We start from the raw sequence: 16865 nt of genomic DNA, 5'->3' as shown, positions 1-16865 counted from the left end.
GATAAGGTAGTACATAGTGCTTGTTAGGTGGGATAGCAACCTGGGCTACTATAGGTAGTACTAGTACATAGTAGGTATATGGTTACATTCGGCTGGTCTCATCTAATAATAGATTAATAAATTAGGTGCTATTAAACTTTCATTATCCTTACAATAACCACCTCTCCGACCTTGTGATCACGTGTCCCCAATCAGGTGTTACTGCGGTGTCTGGGCCCACTACCCTGACTGTTGGTGCTACTGCCACCTTTACGGCTAAAGCGGACAGTCCTCCTGAACCACAGTTTAATTGGAAGTTTAACGGCTATAAAGTATCTCTAGGAAGTACAGCAGGAACCCAACTCTCTTCTACTGAGGTGAGGGCTTAGGTTAGGGATGGGGGAGGGGAAGTTCTTTATTGGGGGACCGGGGGTACTATATTAGGGGGAGGGGCGGGTAGGTACTCTATTTGGGGGAAGGGGCGGGCGAAGTAGGTACTCTATTAGGGTAGGGGCCGGGCTAAAGGGGGGGGGGGCGGGGATAGGTACTCTAAGGGGGGGGGGGCGTAGGTACTCTATTAGGGGGAAGGTGGCGGGGTAGGTACTCTATTAGGGGGAAGGGGGCGGGGGTAAGTACTCTATTAGGGGGAAGGGGGCGGGGGTAGGTACTCTATTAGGGGGAAGGGGGCGGGGGTAGGTACTCTATTAGGGGGGCGGGGGTAGGTACTCTATTTGGGGGAAGGGGGAGGGGTAGGTACTCTATTAGGGGGAAGGGGGAGGGGGGTAGGTACTCTATTAGGGGGAAGGGGGCGGGGGTAGGTACTCTAAAGGGGGGAGGGGGCGGGGTAGGTACTCTTTTAGGGTAGGGGCGGGGGTATGTACTCTATTGGGGGGAAGGGGGTGGGGGTAGGTACTCTATTAGAAGAATAAACGTATTCTGGGACGGTATTCTTTATCGTTTTTTTATTGAAAAACGTTAGATTATTTTAATGTTATGTATGTTATTTTAATGTTATGTATGAAGCTCTTCATTATGTCTAGTATTTATAATATTATTACTGACCGACCTTTATGTTCAGTACCAGTATGTTTACACTAAACCAAGCATGAGTGTAACGGATAGTGGAGCTTATGGTGCTCTGGCAGTTTATTCAGACTACGGAAAGTCATCACTGGTTACAGTCAATACTAACGTAGTCAGTAAGTACATGTTGAATATCTTAATAATCCTTAATGATCTTAGTTAAATTTTCCAAATATATGCCAAATATGCTGCAATTTATTTATAATAAATTAAACATTAACTCCATCTCTCTCTCAGATGTATGTGCTCGACTTGCAGCTCCGGATAATGGAGAATTAGTATGTGATCCAACATCCTTCTCTACATCTTTAAACGTCATCGGCTCCTCAGTCACTGAAACCATGGTCACGTGTAAAGTTTCGTGCAATAGTGGGTACAAGGTTTGTGTGCCAAATTTACTGCCTTTTTGCCAAATATTTTATTCGCATTCATTGTTGCTCTTTTTCCTGTGAGCTTTAATTACAGTAAACACGTTCACAACAAATTTAGTGATGATATCGTAACATTAAATTAATTATTTAGTTATATTATTATTTAGTTAAAATTATTATTAGTTATATTCTTTATGTTTAATTTTGTCTTAGCCTTATATGAGTTATACTCTTGTTCATTTTACACATTTGCTCACGTCACTTACAGTCAGCCGCTCTGACATGGTTAACCACCACCTTCTGTTGTTGGTTAATCATATAAGCGGGATATAAATACTGTAACTCATTTCATTTCATTTCATATTATAAAACTCCAAATATTTCAGCTCCAAAATTCCCAGAGCACCTTTACTTGTACAGACGGAACATGGGAACAAAACAGTGTGGTCAACCCTTTCAACAATGTGAACAAATGTCTCAGTAAGTCAGTAATCATACCTAACATACCTAACATAACTAACATACCTAACATACCTATCATACCTAACATACCTAACATACCTAACATACCTAACATACCTAACATACCTAACATACCTAACATACATAACATACCTAACATACCTAACATACCTTACATACCTAACATACCTAACATACCTAACATACATAACTAACCTAACATACCTAACATACCTAACATACCTAACATACCTAACATACCTAACATACCTAACATACCTAATATACCTAACATACCTAACATACTTAACATACATAACATACCTAACATACCTAACATACCTAACATACCTAACATACCTAACATACCATAATGATCTTGCCCCTCGCAGGAGTGGTTGGGCCGACCTCCTACACACTCACCTTCTCTGTGGGTTACGAGCTACCCTGGGTGGCATCCTGTACTGACTACTACGGTGACTACCTCGACTAGCCTTCCCTTACCACGTGGCTAACGCTGCTTCTTCTCTTACTTGTCTCTCTGATGGAGACTGTAGTTTGGTAAGTTTAATACTCCTTTTATCAGAAAACTGGAATATGATTTACACAAACACTCAAAAAATTTGGGAATAAGATCGCACGTTTTAGCTGAATTAACTGAATAAGCTATCACTCGCTCGTTTAAGCTGAATAAGCTGAATTAGTTATCACTCGCTCGTTTAAGCTAAATTAGCTATCACTCTAAGCTTGATTCTCCACCAGAACGACGACTACTTTGCCTACGATAACGCTTACGACGCCTGTTATACCACGGGTAACTTCATCTGGCTGAGGGTGAGGTATCAGCAGACAGGTAACACCGGCACGGACAGAAGACTGGAACTCTTCACTGAGTTCTCTGAGTGGGCGCAGTCCACCACCTTCGCTCCGTACACCGTGATGGATACCGCTGCGTGCGTGGGAGCCTGTGCTTGTTGTATTGAGGATAGGTGTTTGAAAGCACCCACCACAATCATGGATAGACTCAAGTGTTCTTCTAATAAAAGGAGGAGGAGAGCAGCTGAGGATGATTTCCCAACATTGTCGTTCGACGCTTGTAAGTTTTAATCATAATTTTTAGATTTTCTGACCGATAGAAGTTTGTGAATTTTTATTTTTAGCAAATTAAATAAGTGTACTTTATTATTAATGGACATAAAACTAATTTTGTTTCAGTCGCGAGAAATGGAAACGCCACTTACGTGACCAGATCTGACGAGATACGTTGTGGTGCTGGATCCGTTCCTCTGGACAACAGTTGTAGTAAGTCTGCATCTCTTATCTCGGTTTAGAGATGAGTTAATCTCAATGCAATAAGTTTAGCATTAATACCAGTTATATCATGAAAGTGATATTTCTTTTAACATATTCAAATAATAACGTTTGTGTTTACAGTGGTGTGCGTAGAAGGAACCTACCAATCTGGTGACCAATGTGTGAGCTGCCCGGCGGGAACATACCAAGACCAGACGGGAACTAGCACGTGTTCTTCGTGCCCCGAGGGCACCAGTACTACCAGTACCGGAGCTACTGCTCCTTCTCTCTGTATACAAGTGTGTCAGATGGAGGAGGTGCGATACGGAGTGAGCGACCCACCTGCTGGGTGGATCGTTAAACTGGGAGAACCCGTCACAGTGAGATGTAACCAGGGCTTCCAGTTGGGAGGACAGAGTATTACTGTTACTCAGTTGAAGACATGCACTGATAAACCTTCTTGCTCACGAGTACAAATCAGCACAACCTCTCTTAACGTTCTGGAAAGTTCCGTTCTTGACCTGAGCTGCAAGATAACCGCCGCCTCTAAGCCAGAACTTTGTCTTTTCTATAAGGACTCGAGGCAAATTAACGCTACTGAACCACTCAGGTGATTGTTTATTTAGACTTACAGCAGATTAACAGTACTGATCCGTTCAGGGTTTTGTTTATTCAAACAAGCGATTATTTATTCAGACTTAGAACAGATTTTTGTTACCGAATCATTCAAGTGCCTTCATTAGTTACCAACTGCCAGTCACCAGCTGAGAGGCGCGATGGATGTCATCTTTGGAGCTGAACTGTATCACTTACATGAGTTCAAGATAAATTATGATTAATATCGCATAATCAATAATGTATAATGTTATATATATATTGTATGGTTAGATTATAACTCGTATGATACCCAACAGTTTGGAAGGAGGCAAGTTCTCATGTGAGACTAGTATCACAATGGTACAGGGCTCTGATGAAGGCTCTTACTCCTGCTCTGCTGTCTGGAGTGATGACGCTCAGCCCGAACCAAGCAACATAATTGATATAAGAGTTATGGGTACGTTTATCATCTGCAAAATATTTAATACGGCTACATTTAGCGTAAATTCACTGTTTTTAACGGAAAATTGTTTTTAAATTAGATGCCATAAAATCATTTTGCTATCTAAAGATCTAACATCTTCAGGTCTGACGTTTGACTCAACTGTAACTGTTTATTCTGAGAATTCAGATCACACATTCTTCTGTGCTGCAACTGTTCCTTCCGATTCCATAGTTATTATTTCTTGGACTAGAAACGGACAACCGGTGAGTGAAAACTAAAATTCGGAAATAGTCACCCTAACCATTAACCAATAATCACCCTAACCATTATCCAATAATCACCAAAATATCGTTCATTATCGAAATGTAGTAAGATATCAAATCGTGTATTTGAGATTAACAATAACGTTGCAGGTGGGAGAGAGACTGACCTCAACGTCCAACCCGGCCATCGGTGTCCTGAATCTGGAGACCATCACCCCGAAAGACCAGGGAGACTACCAGTGCCGAGCTACCTACCTCGGTATAGGTACCATCGTCTCAGATCCTGCTACACTTACTGTTCTAGGCTTCTTAGAGGCTCTCACTGACATGGACTTAACTAAAGGTATGTTATGAGTTGCTGAACTAATCTTAATCTGATATCTGAAGAGATTACAGGGCTAACTTAATAAATACCCAGTTCTAGATTATAGATAAGTTATTAAATACATTTAAACTGTGCTGATGATCCTTTCTTACAATCCCGTGACTGTGACGTTGGAACTATTCAGGAAACAGCGTCAGTCTGCACTGCAAACCTACTTTGGGGGAAATAACCTGGTCTCTGAACGGCTCCCCGTTCTCCTCTACCTCCACCTCTCTTATAATGAAGAATGTGGGCCAGGAGAACGAGGGTGTCTACAAGTGCCAGGCTGCTCATCAGGGACAAACCCTCTCCTCGTCGGCTAAAGTCACTGTGTCTGGTTAGTTTTATACAGGGTCTCTTTTAATGCTGCATTATCACGTACTTACTAGTAATTGACGAATGATTAATTAATTACAAATAATCTCATTTCATCACGTGATCCTACTATCAGATACGGGAATTACCCAACATCCTGTGGACACGCCACTACAATCTGGCCAACAAGCTACTCTTACCTGTGCTACTAACGCAGACTCGTCCTTCAAATGGTGAGTGTTATCTTTTATTGACAGATTAGTAGTAGTACTGTACTAGTAATATACTAGTAATAATAGTAAATACTAGAAGATAACTTGACTGTAAAACGATGGTCTTATACGTGGATAATTTTTCTTAACGGTCGCATTAACTCTAGAATAGGTGATTAGTGCCTTTTCCTGTAGTTTTCCCTTTTAATATACCCAACTTTAGGTTTATCAACGAAAAAGAGATCAGCACTGGAGTTGAGAGCACATCAACGCAGTCTATCTTGGTCACCTCACCCTTGACTTTGAGATCACGCGTGCAGTGCGTTGTCTCGTCAGGGGACAAAAAATACTTATCTAAAAAAGGTCAGTTTAGTTTTCATTATTAGTTTTCTAAAATAGGTCTGCCTGGTTTGATAACTTACGTTCCTTAAAAAGATCAATAAAACCTTTTCTCGGTACTTATTACTGATTTTAATGAATTAACTATAGTTCTAGTCGTCGCTATAAAGTCAGTATACTCTCTTTCAGCTCTGGTAAATCTTATTGGTTTCAAGACAATGCCTAAAGACAGCGGTCTACCTGTAGTGGGAGATGTAACCCTGATCTGCAGCGTTCTAGGAGATGGGCTCAAACAGTTGGTCTGGATCAGATCTTCTGATTCCAGTACGTGCCTATTAAATAAATAATTTAATAATTTAAAGTTCGAAACAACCGAAATTTCAGTTCAAGTTGGACATAATATTTTTGGTTTGGTGAAAATGTGATTACTAAGTCTGATTACTAAGTCTGATTACTAAGTCTGATTACTAACTCTGATTACTAAGTCTGATTACTAAGTCTGATTACTAAGTCTGATTACTAAGTCTGATAACTAAGTCTGATTACTAAGTCTGATTACTAATCTAATTACTAAGTCTGATTACTAACTCTGATTACTAACTCTGATTACTAAGTCTGATTACTAAGTCTGATTACTAACTCTGATTACTAAGTCTGATTACTAAGTCTGATAACTAAGTCTGATTACTAAGTCTGATTACTAATCTAATTACTAAGTCTGATTACTAAGTCTGATTACTAACTCTGATTACTAAGTCTGATTAATAACTCTGATTACTAAGTATAATTACTAAGTCTGATTACTAAGTCTGATTACTAACTCTGATTACTAACTCTGATTACTAAGTCTGATTACTAAGTCTGATTACTAAGTCTGATAACTAAGTCTGATTACTAAGTCTGATTACTAAGTCTGATTACTAATCTAATTACTAAGTCTGATTACTAAGTCTGATAACTAAGTCTGATTACTAAGTCTGATTACTAATCTAATTACTAAGTCTGATTACTAAGTCTGATTACTAACTCTGATTACTAAGTCTGATTAATAACTCTGATTACTAAGTCTAATTACTAAGTCTGATTACTAAGTCTGATTACTAACTCTGATTACTAACTCTGATTACTAAGTCTGATTACTAAGTCTGATTACTAAGTCTGATAACTAAGTCTGATTACTAAGTCTGATTACTAAGTCTGATTACTAATCTAATTACTAAGTCTGATTGCTAAGTCTGATTACTAAGTCTGATTACTAAGTCTGATTACTAACTCTGATTAAAAACTCTGATTAATAACTTTGATTACTGACTCCGATTACTAACTCTGATTACTTATTGCAGGTGAGGTCCCCAGCCGTAAGACAGAGAGGTACAATACCGGTTACGCGACTACCAACGTGCTGACTACTAGCCAGGAAGGAACTTACTTCTGCAAGGCTACTTTCGAGCAAGGCTTTATCATCGAGTCCGAGAGAGCAAATATCTCTCCAGTCCGTAAGTTGGATATTGAAAGTTGCTTGCGTTCGAATGTGCACCGTTATAAGGTATAGTGCACTGCCCTAGAGTGCGCAACCGCGCACCGTTCGCGTTATCGGGCACTGTGCGCAATGTTACGTACATATTAAGATATTAGGTATACTTATAGCCTTACCGAGTGAACTGACAGCATTTAAAGACGGCTACAGATTTAATTAGCCTCATAATCTGCAGATTTGTGTAACATTTGCTTATCCTCGCAGGAGTGGACTTGTCTGTTGAAACTGTAGCTCTGGGAGATGATATAACACTCACGTGTACTGTTACTGGGGCTATTAAAGCAGATCTGGTCTTCTGGACTAAGGACGGAGAACTTATGTTCAACGATAAGAGGTTTATTTTATAAAGGAGAACTTTTTATATCCCATCTTAGTTTTATATAGGTTGATATGTTTATTTCATATTTCATCTTTTATATGTTTATATGTTTATTTGTTTTATATGAGTGAGAATATGTTTATTTTATATCCCATCTTAGTTTTATATGAGTAAAAATATGTTTATTTTATATCTCATCTTAGTTTTATATAGTTTAAGGGGGCAGGTGAATTTTCTCTCGGAATTGATTTTATAGTTGTTTCTGATAGAGGGGAGTAATATTTATTTGCTGCTTTTGATCCCATGGAAAAATATTGTTCCTACCGTAGCCGAAGTTATTGCCGGTCAATTTCAAAGGGCACCGCGCTCATGAGTAATTCTGTAATTGTATTTGTATTGCCCAGCGATTTTCAATCGTGCGCCCTGAAAATTGAGTTTAAAAATTAATTTTCTCCTTTTTATTCCATTTTGAAAATCTTGGACCTGGAAAAATCGTCAAAAAACGAGATCCAATATTTTCAAAATCGAATAAAAAAATTTCCAAGGCCTATCAGCTATAAATTCTGATCGATAGGAATCTTTTAAATGGTCCTTAGAACATATATCCTAAACGTTTCAAGGTGACAACTCAAAAAATGTATGAGAAAATAGATTTTTAGACTCGATTACTATTATTATTGTAAATTTATATTGCGCGATTGAAAATCGCTCGCGCAATACAAATCTACAATTACACATGAGCGTTGACCTTTGACCGGAAATTACTTCGGCTAGGAACAATATTTTTCCATGGGATCAAAAGCAGCAAATAGATATTACTCTCTTCAATCATGAAATTTCGAGAGGAATTTCATAACGACCCCCCCCCCCCCCCCTCCCTTGCCTCCTTATGTTTATTTCATATCCAATCTTGGTTTTATATGAGTAAGAATATGATTATTTTATACTGGGGTGGGAGATAAGTGCAAGTATTATGGAATACTCGTGTATCTGTACACATATGGTACACACTTAAGCACTTCACTCCAAGGGTAGTCTAAATATTACATATTTTTGTATGATTTTGTTGGGTGGTGTATTTTATATCCCATCTTAGTTTTATATGAGTGAGATTATGTTTATTTTCAATCATTTTATTGACATCTTACCTTTCACAGGGCTAATCGCCTTGCTTCGGCCCTTTAAAAAGGTAAGAATATATTTGTCTGTATATAACCTAAGTTTGTATTATTTCAGTGTTAGTCACGTGCCTGGATCCGTCACATCCTACAGTTACCTAACCTTGAACTCAATTCTCACCTTTGACATGGGAGAGTACCGCTGTGCTGCCTCCATCCTGTCAGATCTAACAGTGTACGGATCAGAACCCGCTCCCCTCAAACTACTGGGATTCATTGACGTAGTATCTGATATCGTGGTCAAGAGAGGACAGCTGACTGAGGTGGTATTCAGTGTTCGGCACCAGGACGGAGTCAAGGTGTCATGTGATCTGTCACAAGGTGCCGTGCAGATCAGTGACGGTGATCACCATGGTGATGCGGTGAGGTTCCGAGGAGAAGTGATAAGTGTGGGTGAGGAGGTGAAGGAGATTCAATACAGCTGTTCTGTTTCTTACGGAGCTGATGTAGTTATCAAATCTGATTTAGCAAAGATCTATATCGTTGGTAAGTCAATGTTGAGGATATTGCAGATCATGTATATCACATTACACGAAAACGATCTGCCATCTAATATACCCTAATAGTTATTAAGTTATAAATATCAGTAATTTAATAAACTTTTTGCACAGATGAACCCACTCTGGAAGTAGATAGTTCTCGCTACGTGCTGATCGGAGAGGAGGCGCTCCTTACCCTGACTGCAAACTACATAACTAACGTGCCTGCCGTTCATTGGAAGGTCAACAGTTTGAGAACTATACAATTCTCTGGCTCCTACACCAGTAAGTCACTTCTACTTTATTAATGAGTGGTTACTAAGTGGTTAATGAGTGGTTACTAAGTGTTTACTAATTAGTAACTTACACCAGCAAGTCACTTCTACTTTAAAAAACGTAAAAAGTGAAGAGATTGAAATATATTGCGACCTAAATAGTGAGCCCTTGTTATTGGTTATACAATATCCCAAGACAACTGTTTTAACTCAAGTAGGTTTGATTAATAAGCACAGGTTATTAAGTGGTTACTAGGTGGTAACTAAGTGGTTACTAAGTGGTAACTGAGCTAACAGCCCTGCCCCCAGGTTCTGAGTATACCAGCACCCTACAGTGGCCAGTCACTCAAGACATAGAGGTCGAGGCTACAGTTCACTACGCTGACGTCGGAGGGTATTCTGTCAGGAGAGCTGTTGTGCTCGCTTACGGTATGTTTGCAGTTCGGAATGCTGTTATCTGTTTTCAGTTCGGAATGCTGTTATCTGTTTGCAGTTCGGAATGGTGTTATCTGTTTGCAGTTCGGAATGTTGCTCTCTGTTTGCAGTTCGGAATGCTGCTATCTGTTTGCAGTTCCGAATCCTGTTATCTGTTTGCAGTTAAGAATGCTGTTATCTGTTTGCAGTTCGGAATGCTGCTATCTGTTTGCAGTTCGGAATGCTGCTATCTGTTTGCAGTTCCGAATCCTGTTATCTGTTTGCAGTTCGGAATGCTGTTATCTGTTTGCAGTTCGGAATGCTGCTATCTGTTTGCAGTTTGGAATGCTGTTATCTGTTTGCAGTTTGGAATCCTGTTATCTGTTTGCAGTTAAGAATGCTGTTATCTGTTTGCAGTTCGGAATGCTGCTATCTGTTTGCAGTTCCGAATCCTGTTATCTGTTTGCAGTTCGGAATGCTGTTATCTGTTTGCAGTTCGGAATGCTGCTATCTGTTTGCAATTTGGAATGCTGTTATCTGTTTGCAGTTTGGAATGCTGTTATCTGTTTGCAGTTCGGAATGCTATTATCTGTTTGCAGTTCGGAATGCTGTTATCTGTTTGCAGTTTGGAATGCTGTTATCTGTTTGCAGTTTGGAATGCTGTTATCTGTTTGCAGTTTGGAATGCTGTTATCTGTTTGCAGTTCGGAATGCTGTTATCTGTTTGCAGTTTGGATTGCTGTTATCTGTTTGCAGTTCGGAATGCTGTTATCTGTTTGCAGTTCGGAATGCTGATATCTGTTTGCAGTTTGGAATGGTGTTATCTGTTTGCAGTTCGGAATGTTGCTATCTGTTTGCAGTTCGGAATGCTGTTATCTGTTTGCAGTTCGGAATTGTGCTATCTATTTGAAGTTCGGAATGGTGTTATCTGTTTGCAGTTCGGAATGGTGTTATCTGTTTGCAGTTCGGAATGCTGTTATCTGTTGCAGTTAAGAATGCTGTTATCTGTTTGCAGTTCGGAATGCTGTTATCTGTTTGCAGTTCGGAATGCTGTTATCTGTTTGCAGTTCGGAATGCTGATATTTGTTTGCAGTTGTTTACAAGTTTTTAAACGGTAACACGACATCTGTCCGACAGCGACATCTGTCCGACAGCACAATGTTGCTATCTGTTTGCAGTTCGGAATGCTGTTATCTGTTTGCAGTTCGGAATTGTGCTATCTATTTGAAGTTCGGAATGGTGTTATCTGTTTGCAGTTCGGAATGCTGCTATCTGTTTGCAATTTGGAATGCTGTTATCTGTTTGCAGTTTGGAATGCTGTTATCTGTTTGCAGTTCGGAATGCTATTATCTGTTTGCAGTTCGGAATGCTGTTATCTGTTTGCAGTTTGGAATGCTGTTATCTGTTTGCAGTTTGGAATGCTGTTATCTGTTTGCAGTTTGGAATGCTGTTATCTGTTTGCAGTTCGGAATGCTGTTATCTGTTTGCAGTTTGGATTGCTGTTATCTGTTTGCAGTTCGGAATGCTGTTATCTGTTTGCAGTTCGGAATGCTGATATCTGTTTGCAGTTTGGAATGGTGTTATCTGTTTGCAGTTCGGAATGTTGCTATCTGTTTGCAGTTCGGAATGCTGTTATCTGTTTGCAGTTCGGAATTGTGCTATCTATTTGAAGTTCGGAATGGTGTTATCTGTTTGCAGTTCGGAATGGTGTTATCTGTTTGCAGTTCGGAATGCTGTTATCTGTTGCAGTTAAGAATGCTGTTATCTGTTTGCAGTTCGGAATGCTGTTATCTGTTTGCAGTTCGGAATGCTGTTATCTGTTTGCAGTTCGGAATGCTGATATTTGTTTGCAGTTGTTTACAAGTTTTTAAACGGTAACACGACATCTGTCCGACAGCGACATCTGTCCGACAGCACTATTTTTTGTGTTTGAAGTGATATCTCAAATTTGGCACATAGAAATTCACCCAAACTTGCACAAATTATTTGTCTTAAAGCTATCTTACTATCTAGAAAGTTACAAGAAAATCGTATCGTTGGATCTCCAGATATATGCCTTGGATATATTACACTGCAAACCACCGAATTGGAGATATTTTGTGTGTTTAAGGTGATATCTCAAATTTGGCATATAAAAACTCGTTCAAACTTACACAGATTATCTGTCCTATAACCACCATACTTTATGGAAAGTTTCAAGAAAATCGTACGGTAGGATGCAACATAAACTATTGTCCGAATGACCTATTTTCTGAGTCGGACAGATGTCGCTGTCGGACAAATGTCGCCCTTAACTGTTATCAAGAAAAGGGCGGACTAAAAAAATAACGTCATTCCTCTCTGTAGACTGTTTGATCTTGGAATGTTGACTCCATCTTTTCTGCTGAATTCCTGATTATAAATGGAAAAATATACGTTAAATTTTCTCCTATTACCTGATATATTGATGTTTTTATCTACTCAGGAGTGGAAGGAGTAACCGGACCGGAGAAGGTGCACCTGGGGGAAGGTTACAACCTGACTTGCTCTGTTGCTACAATAGATGAGAATACCAAGATCACTTGGTACCGAGCTGATAGTCCAGTTCTACCCCACTCTACCCTCTACTACGATAACAAGGTTACTAAGTGGTTACTGAGTGGTTACTAAGTGGTTAATGAGTGGTTAACCACCAGTCACAAGCTATTAACTCTTTCAGACAGGAATTTTTAGTATATTGGGGGGGGCCAACCATATTAAAGTATATTAAAGTATATCCCCGGGTCAAAATCGGAAAAAATCCTACATTTTAATATACTACTTTACATGATGAACTATATTTTTCACTCAGATTCGCAAGATAAGCCTGTTTTAGGACTAGTACATGAATTTCCATCCAGATTGGTCAAAAATTGGCTGAGCTATGAGCTTACAAAAATATGCCCATATTTGGGCATACGCTTTTGCCCAAATTCGCTTTTGCCCAAATTCGATAAAATTTCAATATTTTTCAATGAGACTAACTCTATGTGAAAGATATAACTCAGTGTTTGTTGAATATAGTGGATACTAAGTAAAAAGACCTCCATGAACAAAATTGGGAAAATTGCACATAATATCTCGGTTCGGAATACTAGCCAAAATGACTTCATTAAAATTGAAATAACTCTATCAGTTTTCAATATTTTTTCAAGAACTTTTTGGAATCGATTAAGAATTGCATTTCAAGCTTATTTTGGGCAACAATTTTTGATGTAGGCTGCCAAGGAGATAGGGATATATTAAAGTATATTGTAGGTATATTAAAGTATATTAAAGTATATCCCCGGGTCAAAATCGGGAAAAATCCTACATTTTAATATACTTTAATATGGTTGGCCCCCCCCCCCCCCCCCCTATATTATAAGATTATAGAAGTAAATAATAATATCGATAAACTGTTAACTGACCTTCCCTTCAGATATCATCAGTATTGTATCTACCTGAAGTAGAAGCTAGCGATATTGGTATTTACACTTGTTCCGCAGCATTCTCTGACGGAAAAGAATCATCAGGAGCTTTCTATGTTACCCAAACCAGTGAGTAATGTTCAAAACTTCCCCCCCCCCCCCCACGATTAACTATATTTATCTCAAAAAATTGCCGTAACTCATACATGTCAGCATGCTGATTTCTCATTTATATTTTGAAATAGCACTGTTACCTCCACATATACCTGATAACATTTCCCCTTACAGGTGACTGTAAATTACCAAGCATTGAGAACGCCGTCATGGACTCAAGCTCCGACATTATCTCTCATTTGGGTGAACTGAAGGTGAACTGTGGGGACGAGACAATCGTTATCAAGTGTGAACACGGTTCCTGGGACCAGACTCTCGTCTTCTGCCCTGGTAATTGATTATATGATTAGCTAATTATTTAAGGGGGGGGGGGGGGGGGTTCAGTCTGAAATTTTTGTGAAATTGATTCTGACTTAGCAGTTGACCAACAAACTAGGACCCCTGACCAAACTTTTGAGGGGGTCCCGGAGCCCAACCGCCCAACGGTGCAGCCGCACCCATAATTGTTTGAATAATTCTGATAAAATTTACTTAAGAACAAACCCAAAATACCGATGTTAAACTACCCTTCCTGTCAGCGCCACAGACCAGCTGGGACATAATCGGTATTGTGGTGGTTGCAGTTCTGCTTGTTGTTGGTGTCGGTGTGTTCTTCTTCTACAAGAAACACACCAGGGCAGTATCTTCCTCCCTACCCGAATCTGGAGCTGACTCTGTTGAGATGTACAAGAGACAGTGGAAGGACCATTCTGAAGTCATCAATAATCCAAGTGAGTTGATTTTACTTTTTTGCCTTATGTGTTGCTTTAACAAGGTAACTAACTGGTAACTAAGTGGTAACTAAGTGACGACAGATCTGTTCTAATTTTAACCACGTTATTCAACAGCCGCAATGGAGAACGTGGACCTGGATTCTCAGAATCACCAACAACTGGAAAGAACAATGACTCAAATATCCAGCTAATTATCAGCTAATTATCAGTTAATTAGCTAATTGGTTTAGAAGACTGAATGTCTAGGATTTGTAGGCTTAGAGAACGCAGGCTGTGTAACTAGACTTGTAAAGACTGTTAGAGTTATACTTTTCAGATAATATCTAGGTACTGTATTTTCATTGGCCCAGATGTTACTTTATAAATGCAGGTATTAATTTAAGTTACTGTAATTATTGACCCGAAAAGTACAATCTGGATTCAAATTAAAACAGTCTTGTAACATACCAACGAGTAAAAATTATAAAGGCGAGTTTGATACTTCTGTATATAACCAGCTTTTCAGATTATTTCTAGGTACTGTATTTTCATTGGCCTAGATGTTACTATGTAATAATGCCTGTATTAATTTAATTTTAAGTTACTGTAACTATTGACCCAAAAAGTACAAAATATTCACACTACATTAATATTGAAAGTTTAAATTATAAATGCGAGTTTGATACTTGTCTGTATAATCAGCTGATTCAAATTCAAATTCAAATTCAAATCAAATTACAATTTATCAAAATTATCAATTTATATGTATAATTATACAATTTCAATTTACTCTCACATAATATATTGTATCACTAATATATCTCATTTACCTTGTTTTCACTTAGACAGAATTAAATACATTTTGTAATATGGTGAATGATGAGAATAATTAATCATATATGTGGCAAGTGAAGGGTACTGAATATTAAAATTTAAAATGGAGAGTTCGGAATTTGTGAGTAACTGCCAACCGGGGTACGCAGTAGCCTACAGGCTAAAAAGAGCGTTCACCGGATTGTGTGCGCAATATCTAATCTGATTATTATTCTGTGTTTATAGCGATGTAAGTGACCCAGATTACATTAATACATCTTTTTTTATGAGATATTAAGTTGATTTTTGTATATTTTATCATTATTTAAACATTAAATTTTTTTAAGATTCAGCTGTTATGTTTGAGCTAAAAGTTAGCTTTAGACTTAGACTATAAAATAATTATAAATTAAACATCGTGTCAATGTCAGATAATTATTAAAAGTATATTCGACTTCTATTCGTGTTTTACTTAAAGTAAAGTAAAGTAATGTAAAAATTATGACATTACATCATCACTAATGTTTACAAAGTATCATCGCACTACATGGAAAAATATACAGTAACTATTTCTCCATCAAATTTAAAAGTAATAAATTATCAAATATCAATCATGAATAACAACAACATTTAAAAAATTTAATTTATTCACACTTCCCAGTGGAATAAAGATTTATAAAACGTTTCTTTGCTACATAAGGATGAAACCGAAGATAATCATTGTGTTTTTCCTTATTACTGACATAACTGGTACCTTCAATTCTTGTTAAAACTTCTTTCGAAACATTCCAAAAATGAAAGTCATTTACAATACTGATACATTTACTTTTAGAAATTATATCATTTATAAAAATTTCCGATCCAATTTTAAAACTCAAAACTGTCTAGCAGTTCTTTACCTCCGAAGGGAGTTTGTTCCAATAAGGAACAACCCGCTCTGGAAGAAAAAAACACTGGATATTCTTGACCTTTGTCACACGTACTCTTACTACTTCTATTAGATGAAACCATATAAACACCTGATCTGCTTGGTCTGAACAAGTCTGAACCATAATCAGTCAAACCATTAATTACCTTAAAAGCTTCAATAAGGTCCCCACGTATTCGCCGCTCTGCCAACGTTGTCAAATTAAGGATATCCAGTCTACGGCTGCATGTAAGGAAGAGTACCCACCTCATCAATGAGACGGGTAAACCGGCTCTGGACGCTCTCCAGCTCCAAAACAGTCCCCCAACTTCCATAAGATTTGTACATCATAATTCGGTTTTTTTGCGAAAGTGTAAACGCGACATGATAGTAGAGGCTCTTACGGGCAAAAAGACGTGTTTTCTGCTACGAGTTTAGAGACCTAACCGCTAATTGGACACAATAGTATGATGTCTAAGGATCGATAATATGTTAAGAAGTATAAATTTGGCCTTATTAGTCACGTGCTATACCAATGCGCGTTTTAAACTTTGACAGTCTAATACTCTAAGGCAAATAGAGTAATTATATTCATATTTTGTCAGCAATAAGATCACATTATTTTCTATTTGGTGTGAAAATATGAGCTAGAACGGACATAATCTCGCTGAGTTATAGCTGTTTGAAATTTATGATGAACGCGCGGGTGCCAATTGATAACAACTAAATGCTTTTGCGCGTAGTGCGCGTCGAAAATTTGGCAAAAACGCTTGCGGAGTGACAATATTCAAACTTCGATTAAGTATATGAAGTGGGTACTTCTCGGAAAGGAAACATTTAGGCAAACACGATGTGACTATTTTTGGATTGATTTAATACAACTGCAAAAAAATATTCAAACTTCAAGCAAAAAAGTCAACATTTTTT

General features: G+C 38.2%; 1 protein-coding gene across 1 annotated transcript; it reads left to right on the top strand.

The window, feature by feature from the left end:
* The first annotated feature begins 2439 nt into the window (after window positions 1–2439).
* LOC134814364 (basement membrane-specific heparan sulfate proteoglycan core protein-like) lies at window positions 2440–15489 on the top strand. Its single transcript, XM_063822462.1, has 21 exons — window positions 2440–2448; window positions 2658–2991; window positions 3111–3197; window positions 3330–3798; window positions 4103–4242; window positions 4372–4493; window positions 4644–4836; window positions 5003–5194; window positions 5309–5405; window positions 5608–5747; window positions 5913–6047; window positions 7067–7219; window positions 7465–7594; window positions 8816–9243; window positions 9369–9521; window positions 9821–9940; window positions 12389–12543; window positions 13364–13481; window positions 13641–13796; window positions 14045–14236; window positions 14354–15489. The coding sequence occupies exons 1-21, from the start codon at window positions 2440–2442 to the stop codon at window positions 14428–14430; spliced, it is 3600 nt and encodes a 1199-aa protein (XP_063678532.1). The 3' UTR covers window positions 14431–15489.
* The last annotated feature ends 1376 nt before the right edge of the window (window positions 15490–16865 follow it).

This window comes from Bolinopsis microptera, chromosome 4 (genome assembly GCF_026151205.1).
Source record: "Bolinopsis microptera isolate Bmic1 chromosome 4, MBARI_Bmic_1.0, whole genome shotgun sequence".
Taxonomy (NCBI): domain Eukaryota; kingdom Metazoa; phylum Ctenophora; class Tentaculata; order Lobata; family Bolinopsidae; genus Bolinopsis; species Bolinopsis microptera.
Note: the sequence above shows the minus strand (reverse complement) of the source record. Positions and strands in the feature narration are given on the sequence as shown.

What these genes read in the sequence shown, in the direction of transcription:
- LOC134814364 (XM_063822462.1), top strand. An exon ending in CCCTCTACTACGATAACAAG is followed by an intron (nt 12,544 to 13,363) that starts GTTACTAAGTGG and finishes CCTTCCCTTCAG; the next exon opens with ATATCATCAGTATTGTATCT. An exon ending in TGAAGTCATCAATAATCCAA is followed by an intron (nt 14,237 to 14,353) that starts GTGAGTTGATTT and finishes GTTATTCAACAG; the next exon opens with CCGCAATGGAGAACGTGGAC.